Below are 14,618 nucleotides of genomic sequence, written 5' to 3' on the forward strand. Positions count from 1 at the left end.
TCTAAACTATTGATAGAATTTATTTTGTCATGTGTGGAGTAAATTCTGAAGTCTGAAGCTAACAAAAATGTACATTAAGATACGAATAATATCTCCGTTAAATAATAATAATTGATTCCAGTTATGACTATTATTTAGATATTTATATGATTAATAATATCCTAAATTTATCAAAATACTCAACTAACAAGAGAAATGGAAACATCTTCTTACCCTAGTCACATAAGGGGTCAGATCCTGCTCAGAGTATGACTCTGGCACCATTTATCGCTCTTTAGACCCTCCACTGTAGCTTTTAATAACTTATTAACTGCTGGGATAGTAAGTAAGTAAGTAAGCAAGTAAATAAATAAAACCTTGAATGGGTTTCAGGAAGTCTGAAAAAGAAGTGAATGCGTGATACTTTACCATTGAAAAGAAATGTTTATTCATTGGTAGCTCTATTTGAAAAGCTTAAAATTTAACAGCCAATCAAAATGGCATTTGGTCACACACAACAACAAGTCAGCTTTAAGTAGAAAAAAGTATCTGGGCCAAAGGTGGATTTAGAGTCAACTGTTTTTTGAGGCTGTTCAAGAGTCAAAGTGAAAGTGCTGTAGGAGATCTGAACTTGTTTTCCACTGCTGGAGGACAAATCCATCATTATGGACTACTTGACCCCGTCGTGAGGTCAGTTGTTTAGACACCAGTTTGGCTACTGTCTTCTTAAAAACACAGGGTCTTGTATTCCTCCAGCTATGCTCCATTTCTGGTTGTTAGTTGGACAGTTCTGATAGAAAAACGAAAGTCTGGACAGGACAGTCCTTGATTAGGATTTGCTAATGCATTTCCTGCCCTTTGTCACTGTTTATGTGTTTATGGTGTTCATTGAAATAATCTCAAGGTGTAGTCATGCAGAGGCAAGTGTCAGGTTTGATAGTCTCAAAGTCGAATCTTCGCTTTTTACAAGAGGCGGTTCTGTGCAAGTATACTGGAGTGGTAGAGAGAGTCACTTCCTCTAAATCTGAGGCCTTGATTCTCAACTGGAAAAATGTGGCTTGCTCTCTCTCAGTAGGGGAATGCAGTCAGTCAGTCATTTCCTATACCACTTCTTCCATAGTGGGTCGCAGGGAAGCTGGTGCCTATCTCCAGCAGTCTATGGGCGGGAGATGGGGTATACCCTGGACAGGTCGCCAGTCCATCGCAGGGCAACACACAAACAGCCATGCACACACTCATCCACACATCTAAGGGCAATTTAGAGAGACCAATTAACCTAAAAGGCATGTCTTTGGATTGTGGGAGGAAGCCAAAGTACCTGGTGAGAACACATGCATGCACAGGGAGAACATGCAAACTCCATGCAGAAAGACCCCTGGCCAGGAGTCGAACCCAGGACCTTTATGCTGCAAGGCAACAGTGCTACCAACTGCGTTACCGTGCAGCCAGTCAGAGAATGAGTATCTTAGGGTCTTGTTCATAAGTGATGGTAAGACGAAGAGGGAGATGGATGGCCAGATAGAAGCCACATTTGCTCTGGTGTGTTGTAGTGACGAAATAGCTGGGTTGAAAAGCAATGATTTCATGTTCTAAGTTCTGACCCTCACCTATGGTCTAGAGATATGGATTCTAACCAAAAGAATGAGATCCTGGACAGAAGCGACTGAAATTAGCTTCCTCTCCTAAAGTGACTGATCCTTAGAATAAGGGTGCTGAGTTCCATCATCTGAGAGGAAGCATGGAGTAGAGCCATTGCTCCTCTGCTTTGAATGGAGCCAATTGAAGTGGTTATCTTATTAGGATACCATCCAGGCATCTTTGGAGGGTTTTCTAGTCATGTTCCATGTAGGGAGGCCCCAAGGTTTACCTTTTCACTGGGACTACCTTTAGGATCTCCTAAACTAAGCTGAAGAGGTTTGAAGGGGAGAGCGACAACTGTGTTTCACCCTTTCTCAACTAGCTACCACTGCTATCATATGTTGGAAATGGGACGGACGGATGGATGGACAGACGGATGGATAAACTTGAATTGAACTCTGATTCTATTTTTAACAATATTTTGACTCAAAAATGATGCTGTACATAGGACACATTCTGAGTCCTAAGGGTGTTTTCTGTCTGGCTAAGATCAGAGATGTGTCTTTACTATGCCTCTGCTTTGTTTCTACATCAATGTGCTTTGAGCAAACTTTGTCAGGAAAACAGATGGGAAACTTTTCACAGCTAACAGGTTTGTTTGAGACCTTTGTGGACAGAATAAAGATATTATTAGGTGCTGCCGTTGGGAGCATTTGAATATCACCCCAAAGTTCTTCTCCACTCAGTGTTGTGCCTAAACTCTTCATTGTTTTCATAAACCCTACACATCACTGTATGGTTCAGAGCTCACAAGACTAAGCAATGTGGCTCATTTTCTGACAGTCTCAACCACAAGACATTATGCTGATGTGATGTTAAAGGCTTTCTTTGAAGTGCAACACTTTCAAGCTATTTTTGGTTAACCTTTGACAGATCAGCAGATCCAAATGACAGACTTTGCCATGAAATGTAGGTGCAGGTGTTTGAGGCAACCTCAGCCCTCTTCGCTGCCAAAGTTAACTACCTATCAGAGAATTTATTGAGCATGAGACCTTACATAGATGACACCACTTTGCTGCTGTTATTGCCAGTCCTGCTCCCAGACATCAAAGATGAAATGTCATTTTGTTTTTTGGCACCCTGCAATTTTTCTTCCACTGGATCCAAATTCCACATCTGTCAAAGTTACATGAGTCTTTTCAAAATGTTAAGGGAACACAAGCTTGTCCAGTGTCTCATTTACACAGGAGTAAGAAGGCAGGATGATGACATTTCACAGGAAGCCCATTTTAAGGTATGATGAAAAAAGACTGACATTAACAATATAAAAAGTCTGCGACCATGATGTCACCTTCCTAGAGATTTATGCGAGTCCTATTTAATGGTATGGTCTTTTTTCTTGTGGTTTTGATTTTGACATTTTTTTTACAGGAACTGTATCTTTGGTATAAATCTTTTCACAAGCTGTCATTTTCTTTTTATGTATGTACTTATATTTGCCTGGGCTGAAACTTTTGTGACAACACCACTTTATCAATAGAATAGCATTAAAATGTTTTTAAAATTCTTTGTGGTGAGACCACACAGAGAGAGGCCTTTTTCTCCATACATAATATCTGTGGGTTATGCTGAGTCTTCTCTCTCATTTTTAGTTCACCTCAAAGACTTTCTATTCTAATTTAACTTTAAATTATCTTTAGGCCCACCCTGCTTGAGTAAGAATTATATCTGAATGAGGGAGCTATACAGGTCCTTCTCAAAATATTAGCATATTGTGATAAAGTTCATTATTTTCCATAATGTCATGATGAAAATTTAACATTCATATATTTTAGATTCATTGCACACTAACTGAAATATTTCAGGTCTTTTATTGACTTAATACGGATGATTTTGGCATACAGCTCATGAAAACCCAAAATTCCTATCTCACAGAATTAGCATATTTCATCCAACCAATAAAAGAAAAAGTGTTTTTAATACAAAAAACGTCAACCTTCAAATAATCATGTACAGTTATGCACTCAATACTTGGTCGGGAATCCTTTGGCAGAAATGACTGCTTCAATGCGGCGTGGCATGGAGGCAATCAACCTGTGGCACTGCTGAGGTCTTATGGAGGCCCAGGATGCTTCGATAGCGGCCTTTAGCTCATCCAGAGTGTTGGGTCTTGAGTCTCTCAACGTTCTCTTCACAATATCCCACAGATTCTCTATGGGGTTCAGGTCAGGAGAGTTGGCAGGCCAATTGAGCACAGTGATACCATGGTCAGTAAACCATTTACCAGTGGTTTTGGCACTGTGAGCAGGTGCCAGGTCGTGCTGAAAAATGAAATCTTCATCTCCATAAAGCTTTTCAGCAGATGGAAGCATGAAGTGCTCCAAAATCTCCTGATAGCTAGCTGCATTGACCCTGCCCTTGATAAAACACAGTGGACCAACACCAGCAGCTGACACGGCACCCCAGACCATCACTTGATTTCCGAATGACATGCAGAATTTGCTTTCATCCGAAAAAAGTACTTTGGACCACTGAGCAACAGTCCAGTGCTGCTTCTCTGTAGCCCAGGTCAGGCGCTTCTGCCGCTGTTTCTGGTTCAAAAGTGGCTTGACCTGGGGAATGCGGCACCTGTAGCCCATTTCCTGCACACGCCTGTGCACGGTGGCTCTGGATGTTTCTACTCCAGACTCAGTCCACTGCTTCCGCAGGTCCCCCAAGGTCTGGAATCAGCCCTTCTCCACAATCTTCCTCAGGGTCCGGTCACCTCTTCTCGTTGTGCAGCGTTTTCTGCCACACTTTTTCCTTCCCACAGACTTCCCACTGAGGTGCCTTGATACAGCACTGTGGGAACAGCCTATTCGTTCAGAAATTTCTTTCTGTGTCTTACCCTCTTGCTTGAGGGTGCCAATAGTGGCCTTCTGGACAGCAGTCAGGTCGGCAGTCTTACCCATGATTGGGGTTTTGAGTGATGAACCAGGCTGGGAGTTTTAAAGGCCTCAGGAATCTTTTGCAGGTGTTTAGAGTTAACTCGTTGATTCAGATGATTAGGTTCATAGCTCGTTTAGAGACCCTTTTAATGATATGCTAATTTCGTGAGATAGGAATTTTGGGTTTTCATGAGCTGTATGCCAAAATCATCCGTATTAAGACAATAAAAGACCTGAAATATTTCAGTTAGTGTGCAATGAATCTAAAATATATGAATGTTAAATTTTCATCATGACATTATGGAAAATAATGAACTTTAACACAATATGCTAATATTTTGAGAAGGACCTGTATGTCACTTTAAGATAAGTTAAGGTGATTCTTGCTCTGAACTAGCTAAACAATCCCATATTTTAGCTCTGTCCACCACATCTCACTCTGGGCAAGGTGAACTTCATTTGTCTCCATACATATACCCTCTTGCACAAATGATTTGAGATGCTCACTTGATAGCAACACCTGAACAGTATAACAATATATCTAGATCCTAGGAAAATTTATTCTGTAAATAATGGTACTCCACTTCCAATAAATAAAATAATATTCAGCAGAATATCCATGCGAAAAGAGTCTTGAAATTAGTTGGTGACGTCAACTAATTTGCAAAGGTCAGTGGAGAGAGCAGTGACCTCATCACTGTGCTCCTCAGAGTGAGAGTGGTTGGACACGAAGGCAGTTTCATCTGGGAACCTATATCTGGGTCTGCACCCTTGACTGAACCATTATAATTCTTGTTCCTGCGTATGTGGCGATAAGAAGGAAGGTACATCTTTACTCGCTGCTCATTAGCCTTGGCAATGATTTGTCATGCAGACAAGGTTTGTTTGCCACCTGAGTTAAGGTAGTTTACTAGTGCATTGCTGTTAATTTAATTTAAGATAAATAATGGTGAACTGTTTACTGAACCTAAGATGTTTTGCATTTTTCTGTCTTGTCCATGTTGCTATGAAAGTCATCGGGCAGCTAAAATTATTCTGTATTACATACAACCTTGCTTTACATTGATCAGCAGCCAACGACTGTCTTTGACATATTGCCATAGATAGCATCTTTCACAAAAATGTCCGGCTATAAAGCTACAAAGAGACGTGAACTTTCAAAGAAATTGAAATTAATGGAAGAAGGTGGAGTAGGAATCAGCAGGGTCTCTACAGAGTGCTGTGATTAAAACAATGTCATCCATTACACAGGAAAAAGCACATTGGTGGGATGTGATGCCTTCTCAGTTTGGTTCTGATATCAAGCGTCATCACCACTGAAGGAACTACCCATGGTAGAAATCCAGTGGTCTGTTTTGTCGTACAGAAGAGACAGAATCTTAATGAATGCAAGAAATTGTGTGTGATACACCACATCACAGTGATCCCAGTGTGTTTTTACACTTAAATCCACCAGCCAGCTGGTTGCATAGGCTGTCTGCTTTGCTACATCTCACATTAAAACTCCAAAGCTGGCTATATCTTATTGTACTGTTGTTTATGAGGGGTTGTCCATCTTCCAACAGGCAATGTCATCTGTGAAGGAAGGGCACAGCCCCAATATCTAACTTATGATTGAAGATTTTGTTGGCTAATGTACTTAAACAGAGTCAGGATTTTACTGAAGGTCATTATCGTAGTGTTTTACCCTCTTATGACATAAAGCTATATATAGGTTAACTATAACTAAAGAATTATTTTAAAATGTGCAAATAGGTTGTAGTTATCAGTGTGTCTTTGACTGTGTAACAACAGCTTAAAGGGCAAAACAAAAAAATCTGATGGGAAAAAATAGAAAGGTTAGGTAGTTTTTGTTTTTTGATTACAAAAGCATTAACATTTCTGAATGAGAACAGCTGTTTTGGGAATTCAGCCTTTATAAATACATTTTATGTGAGCCAAGACAACATGAGACAATGAAATGGATGCCATGTGTTGCAGTAGCTTGGAGATTTAAGGTTAAAATGGCATGTTGCTATGAAAAAAAACTGTACACTGTACACAGAGTGATCTGACAGACTGCCATTCGAATAATGTTTAAGAGCCACATCACTGTAGTGCAGTTTAAACCCTCACAAGTAAAACACAAATAATTATATGGAGAAGACTTGCAGAATTACTATATGGCTCCTCGATATTAGGTATTCTGCTGCATAGTTGTTAAGAGAAATTGGAGTGCCAATCAGTTTATGAGCAGAAATTGTGATGTCTAACTTGACTACTGCCAGAATTTTAATGCCTTGTATTACAGTTTTTGTCATAGGCCTGTTTTTCCCAACTGTGGTGAACATAGGTAGACGGGGCTCAACACAGAGCTCTTTTAAATCCCTCCATAGGGTGCCAGTGTGTTAAGTCCCCAAGCTACTGCACTTGGATAACACTTCTCCAAACTTCCTCCTCCTCACTGGATAAATCTGTACATATATCTTCACCTTATGAACTTATTTCTAGCTAGATTTGCTATCACTACATTTGTCCTGGGGGGGGGGGTGTTGCATTTCTCAATTTTACCCAAGTTTTCTGAGCGTTCTGTCATGTTCTCAACTGCTTTGTGCCCTTTTGCATTTTAAACTTTTTTGGTTTCTTGATTTTTAGACAACATGAAAATTGTACGTTTTGGGAGAAAAGTTATAAAAATTATAATAGATGCCTTTTATGTATCTTGTTCTTGTAGATATTTATACACACTTAAGATTTTTCAGCTTGACAGTAGCATGTATGGTGACATAGATTTGTTGCTTGTAAGCTTAAAAAGAACCGAGTTGTGATACATGCCATTACTGCAACTTTCATTAATCATAGCTGCAATTCTATATCATCCATCCTTCTTCCTCCTCCTCTTTCTATCTCACCCTCCTCTGAAGAGATGAACCAGCAGTGCTGGAAGCTAATTTGAAGCTAATCAATATTTGTCAATGTTTCTTCTTGTGTGTCAGCCCCGTTTGGTGCCCTTGTCTAACTGCGGGCGGAGAGAGGAAACATATGCTGGGAGAAGTATCGCAATCTGACTATAAATCTATGGCAGCCTCTAAACACCACTAGCGGAAAACACAGAGCTGAGTGCAAAAGGCTATCTGACTGCATCCAAATGAGATTGATTTCCATGCCAGATCCATTTGTTAAACCTGTGTGCTGACAAATAGCCCTTTCAATAACTGGAACTGCAGAGATTGCATTTTAACTGCTGTTTGAGCTTTTGGAAATACAGGGATCTAAAGGTAACGAACAGATGCTTGCTCATGCACAGAGTAAAACCAATGGTCAGTCACTGAATTTTCAGAAGTTAAGAATGGTCCACTCCCTTGAACACTGCCTGCCCGTCCTCCCTCAGCCAGCCATCCTCCTTCCCTTAAACAGCCAATAAGGATGCTGTCTATTCATGAATTGATGTCGGAGCAGGCATGTGTAGGCAGCCTGCCACAGGAGGAGGTGTGTCTCTTTGAGCCAAGAGTCTGTGCACAAACGAGAGTATGCTCACACTAAGAGAGGAGGTGGTGGAGTAAAGAGTGTATGGAGGCATGCAAGTGAGAGCTGGGAGAGGGAGGGAAAGGAAAACCAGATGCATTTTACTGAGTTAATTAGTGACTTATATACTCATTAGAAATACAAAAAACACTCAAATTTGGGTAACATATGTGTGTATGTGAGAGCAAGAGAGGGAGGGATCTCTGAGGATACACGGATGAGAAAGAAGAGTGAGGGAGGCGAAGAAGAGGAGCCCGAGTGTGGATTGCCCTGGGGGGAGATCGCACACGCTACAGACAAGCGCACACACTCCGGTGGGCACTCAGCACCGTTTCCCTGACAACTAGGATGGGCTGCAATTTGTGCACCTTGCAGAAACGAGAGGAACACTACAAACTGCTCTACGAGATTGCACAGGTGAGTCAGACCTGGCACAGAATGGAGGATGACCACACTGTAGAGTGTATGTTAACCTTCCCTGGTTGAAATGATTAGGTAGTTGAAGGGAGCTGGATTTCCCAAAAGTGAGCACAAGGAAGTAAGAGGAAATGCAGGAAAGTAGAAAGAAATGAGTTACTTCAGAACATGCAGGCAGTGTGAGAACGTGTCTCTTCTTTCTCCTTCAAAGTGAATGGAGCTAGTTATTTCTCCTCAGCAGCAGAAAATATAAGAACAAGTTCTGCTCCTCTTCCTGCGCTGGCTCCAGGGGAAATCATCACATCTACTGTGCCCATGACTCTACAGAAGCAACACAGTTCAAAAGATAAGCTCCAAATGGGTTTTGCTGGTTTTCTTTGTGTTGTTTTTCAGGAGGGGGTTTACTGACCTGAAGTAAGATCAGCTTTGTTTTGCTGCTGGTTTGAAAATCCTATTGGGTTTTATTTCTTCTTTTAATAAAAGTCTATTTGTTGCCTTTTATGTGTTTTTTAGTTTTACTTTTGTTGAATGTTCAAAATTTATAGACATATAAAGATTTTCTTTTAGTATCCACACACTCCTATACAGACACAATTCCAATCCTACTGAATGTATGAGCACCTAACTGTTGTACATTGCAAGCTCTGTGTTTTTTGAGGTTTCTCTTAAAACTCGTCAGACTTTAGGTCTAGTCAAACCAAACTGTTATTCCCCCAGGAAGCATCCCAAGATCTACAATTATTGGATTTTGTCCCTTGTCATTTACCATTTTGGACTATAATACACAATCAAAAAAGGGCCTTAAAAAACCCTTGGGCTACTGGGAAACCAATGAACTATTAACAAATTTAAAGCCATCTTATAATGTATGCTCGTGTAATGAAAAATGTATGTTATGCGGGTCTAAATCTAAGGAAATTAAGCAGATTTTGTGAAACATCATATCCTGTTACATCTGTCACTTTTCTCCTGTTCTGAATAGTAAATGTGTATTGTCATCAAAGGTGTAGAATTGACAATGTTCTGCTGTGTCAGGACTGGTTAAGTTACTTTTGCTGCAACGACACCGTTTCATTTATTTATATGTAAGAATTAGCTAACATCTCATCATTAAAGTTACATGTTCCATTAGTGAGGTCAAATAATTATTTGCTAAAATTAATCAGAAACTGGTCATGCTGTCAGTTACACTTTCAGTTTTAATATCTGCTATTAGTGTAGAATCTTTTTTTATGGTTATTTTTCAGAATTAATACGTATAGATAATAAAGCTATTGGGTATTAGCTATTAGGTTGTTTAATAATAATTACATTTTGGATTACACTGATTATTAGCTATCAACTATTTTTATAGGTTCATTTTAATTGAAGTATTGGTTATTCTATGTGTTGATTTTAAAAGTGTAATGCTGAGAATTACAGAGAAATCTTCTCATGTTTCTTAAGCAAATGGGAGCTTTAAGGATCATCCATCAGATTGATTTTGAGATTATGAGACTGATTTGTCAATAAACATTATACTTTAATAAAGCTTAATCGGGTCACAGTTATTCCACACTTCTTAGTTTTGCTTTGTGTATATCTGGAATAGGTGGATATGAGATAGATGGATGGATCATTGGTTTTGTAACAGCAATATTGTGATGTACAGCGACAGATAGTTTGTTAAACACATGCCTTTGGTCTTCTGAGTGTAGTACAGTCAAACATCAGGCCAGCTTTCATTCATCATTTAGCATCTTACACTGTTACAGACTGTGGGGAAACAGTAGGGCACAATCTAGGGCATGAAATGACATACTGCGCCGATACTTTTACATAGGTTGGGATACAAGTTTATCTGAATGTTCTTTTAGTTGACTGCTGTTTTAACTTCTATAATATTCCATCAATGTTAAAAGCTTAAACTAATTAATGTAATTCAGAAACCAGCAGTCTCAAAATTACGTAATTTTCATGTTTACTACCCCATGCTCTTATCGGATTGTGCAATTTATGTCGGATGCCTGGGATGTCTACAAGAAAGAAAGCCATGTCAATTAAAGGAAACGCTAGGAGGTCATGGCTCTTTTCTGTTGTTGATGTAAAAGGGAATTTACTCGCCTAAACAAAAGCAGAAGGTGCATTATGTAACCAGCTGTAAAATCTAATGCTAATAAGCTGTTTAAAGATTAACAGAACAAAAGCTTCACAATTATAGGGTTTAAAACTAAATTAAATCAGATTTCTGAAAAAAAACTATTTATATGCCACTTAGTCATTTATATAAACAGGAACACATTTTTAAATAGTCATAGGCCCGGTGCCTGTGAATATGTATATTTTGTAAAAATTACATTCTCCACTGTTTACAGCTGTAATGAATATGTAAAGAAACACACTTTCTCAAACAAACTTACAATGCCATCACAGCATACCTCATACGACTATGGCTTTGTGTACTTACTAGGAATTGACTGGTATTTGATTCTCACTGTATGATACTCTTGAGTGAAAATAGCATGCTTCCACTGTCTTTAAACAAATGCCTTTAAACAAAACTCTTTAGCAATTTTTAATTTCTTTTATCTGAAAAAGAAAAACAATAATCATTCCTCCTACTGTATTATAATATATTGATAATTACAGTTATTTTATTTACAACATTATCAATTGGTATTTTGGTTTTAATACATAAATTGAAGTTTCACTGGCATCTCAGTAAAGCACTTTAATCACATAATGGTAATGATATGATGGACAATGTTCAAAACCTTGGTATACCTTGAAACTTAAAACCGCTGCATAACCGGTACCAGAAAAGATTCCAAAAGTGCCATTGTCTTTACAAATTTTACACATCTGTCAAAACCTTTTCCTCAGCCTGTTCTCTTAAACTTCACCTTTGAGCTGAAATGATTTACTGAGTAACTGTTTAACCATGTCAAATGAGAAAGCTTTAGAAGAATAAATACCATTGCTTGGAATTTTCTTCCTTTGTGTTTTAGAAGTGGTGCATGTTCTCGCCCACAACTGGAAGGACATGGATACTTCAGGTTTTTTGTTGGTTGATTTTTATTTTATATTTCATGTTGGCATATCGGTTTTATTTATTTATATGTTTATTTATTTTTACTTGAAGCAAAGAAATAGTTTATTACTTGTTTAGAAAACTGCTTCGAGTAGTGTAGCTGCCGCCTAATTTGAATGTTGAACAGGGCTTTAACGGAAAGAGAAACATCTATTAATGGCAAAAATACATTTTCATAAACATCATATAAGACTTTTTTTAGAGTTTCAAGTGTCAAGTCAAGTCAAGTCAAGTTTATTTATATAGCGCTTTTCAGCTACAAGGCACTCAAAGCGCTGTACATGAGGAAAAACATTACAATGATACAGAAAATCAAACACAGAAACACAAATCAAATGACATTAATAATCCTTGGGAGTTTACTGGTAAGAGCTGGTTCTAATCCAATCTTTCTAATAGAGGTAGTTAGCTCATTAAGTCCTCTGTGGTAAGGAATTCATCCTGTGCTAGAAGAAAAATGATAATATTAATCCTTGAGGTCGCTGGTATGAGACAGTTGTGGTCCCATCATTCAAATAGTAACAGTGTGGTGATTTATTTATTTATTAATTTTTTTTTTTGGTGGGCTCTCTCTAGAGTGCAGCTGACCAATCAGAACAAGTTAGGCATTTGGGGAGTCTCCCTAGCTTATGTTTGTACAGAAAATGTTCAAATGAACTGGGAGCAAATATTACTCAGCTTGCAATGCCATTCAAACAGTATGACATTTCATGAAATATATTTTTATGTCTTAAATTTAACATAGGTTACTAATACCACCCTGAGTCAGAAATTAGATGTAAAACACGTGGCATTTTTTTCTGTGGTGCCTGTGTTCAATGGGGTTCTATTAGTATACTAGATTTTATTGGGAACTCAAAAAGAACCAGTGCAACAGAAGAGCCTTTAGTCTGTTTTTATGGTGAAAAAAACAGCAGATGAACCATAAAACATTGTGTTTACATAGAGATTGGCTAAAACAAACACTAAAATGACCATAATGATAAAATTTTAATCCCAAATTACAATTGCCAAATGTTCTAGAAAGTATTATTTGTCATACAAGTCAGCACACCCGCTTACAGTCAATCGTTCTTTGTGACTATCAAGACGATAACCACAGTTCTCATTTCTAGTGTTGAAGAAAGAGGAAATAAGAGAGTGAACTCTCTTACTTAGGGGAAAAGGCTCATCAGGCAGCAAGTGTGTCAGTGTGACTTTGGCCTGAAACTCGAGGCTGAGGCGCATTCTGCAAATCCAGGGAGACTACCCAAAGATCCCTTTGTCTCATTTTACTGTTGTCATTTCTTCTTCCTTTTTTTGTATAATTCTCCCTTTCCATAACCTTCATTAGTTTTGCAGTCCTTCCACCCAGTTCCATTCCAGAAGTCACTTGCTGCTGTCTCTCAATTCAGTTTTAGCGCACACGCACAACAGTAAATGTGTATCTCATATTATACCACCTACAGTGTTATACAGTTGGGTGCTCTATACTCATTATGACTGTGAACTACCATAGGAAGCTGCTGATGGCCCCAAAGAAAGGTGGAGACAGGTGCAAAGTGTGTCATATTAACACTTATCTAGGTGCTCATATGCTAGGTGTGGCTTACCTCATCATATTACAGTCACTATGGCCTAGTTTCAGTGACCAAAAAAATGCACCATCTGCTGTTTCAAGTTTATATTAGCCAAAGATTTTAAATTGTTGAAACAAAGAGTATTTAGCCAAGGAACTGATCCAAAAGCACTTTAAGGACTCAGCCAGGTTGTAAAACAATCCAGATCAAGCCTAATGTATCAATTTAACAATATAACAGACAGAAAGAAAATTACTATAAGGAACAGGAAGGCTTGTGTCTCATTTGCCAAAATAATGATCCTTGAAATCTTTGGTAAAATTATCTGCACACTGATTAGACCAAAGTGGAACTTCTTGCAAGGTGTGCATCACGTTACATCAAGCAAGAATAAACAGCATTTAAAAAAAAATCACACAGTTAGTCAAACATGGTGGTGGTAGTGTGATTGGCTGGTATCCTTTGTTGTTTTAACACCTGGACGACTTGCAGTCATTGATGAAACCATGAATCCTGCTCTTTTATGGATCATCCTAAAGGAGAATGTCCGGTCATCTGTTTTTAACCCTTTGCACTAGTGCACTTGGGTTAAGCAGCAGGACAATGATCCAAAACGCACCAGCAAGTCCACCTGTAAATGGCTCAAACAAACAAAAGAAAACTCCAAACAGTTACAAGCCAAGAGAATGGCACTCTTTAATAATAGTAGGTCATAATGGTAATAGCCACAGAATATGATACAATAAGCTAAATACAAAGCCCACTTAAGCATCTAAAAAACACACTGTGCCCTTTGCACCTTTGTTGAAAGGCTTGATATTTCACTGTAAGCTTAGCTAGAGTTTGCAGCAAATGTTTTAGTTTACTTCATGTTTCTGTGTTTTTGTGCCAATTCTCCCCTCAAGAATTTTGGTTTCAGGGCTGTACTTAATTTCTTTAATTTAAAACATTTATTAGCAAGGGAGGAAAGTGCTGAGACAACTGTTTTTGTTTCTTGACAGTGTCAGCATTTAGCCTGCTGGGTTGCAGTTCTTTAACTCTCTCTGTGGGTATACACTAGGAAACTAAACTCTCATATAGCCAAATGTTTTACACCAAAACAAATGCATTATACTATTTGACTTTCGTGTGTGATAATGCATTTAGAGAATTTTTTTTCAACAATGTAAAATATAAGTAAGTACGTAAACCTTTTTTATATAGCACCTTTTATATGTCAAAAATCACAAAATACAAGCAAAAAAAAGATGAATAAAAACATAAAAGAAAGTAGTCAGTGTATTGGTTCCCTCTCTGTAACTGACATATAATATCCTATACAGACCTCTCGCTGTTAAAAAAACGTTACTGAGCTTTTCAGAGATCAATCTGAGTTTTTCACTGTCCAGACCTGTTCCCACACTAACAGCTATCTTCGCACAAACTGCTGCACTATTCTGAGAGGAGTGCTGGGTGCTTGACCCTGCCCAGCAGCCACTGAGAGATTTATAACTCTCGTCAGACCATTTACATTCAACATTGCATTTGTGTGTGTGTGTGTGTGTGCGTGCGTGTACGCATGTGTGTGCATGTGCACGCGTGCGC

General features: G+C 38.5%; 1 protein-coding gene across 1 annotated transcript in view; it reads left to right on the forward strand.

Annotated features, from left to right (window-relative positions):
* Positions 1 to 7,560: 7,560 nt before the first annotated feature.
* The window catches only part of pdzrn4 (PDZ domain containing ring finger 4), a 46,071-nt gene continuing 39,013 nt past the window's right edge, over positions 7,561 to 14,618 (forward strand). The window contains exon 1 of the mRNA XM_047389243.1: positions 7,561 to 8,405. Within this exon, the coding sequence (XP_047245199.1) occupies positions 8,337 to 8,405 (69 nt within the window). The 5' untranslated portion in view covers positions 7,561 to 8,336. The remainder of the gene's footprint in view (positions 8,406 to 14,618) is intronic.

Source organism: Girardinichthys multiradiatus, chromosome 17 (assembly GCF_021462225.1).
Source record: "Girardinichthys multiradiatus isolate DD_20200921_A chromosome 17, DD_fGirMul_XY1, whole genome shotgun sequence".
Classification (NCBI taxonomy): Eukaryota; Metazoa; Chordata; class Actinopteri; order Cyprinodontiformes; family Goodeidae; genus Girardinichthys; species Girardinichthys multiradiatus.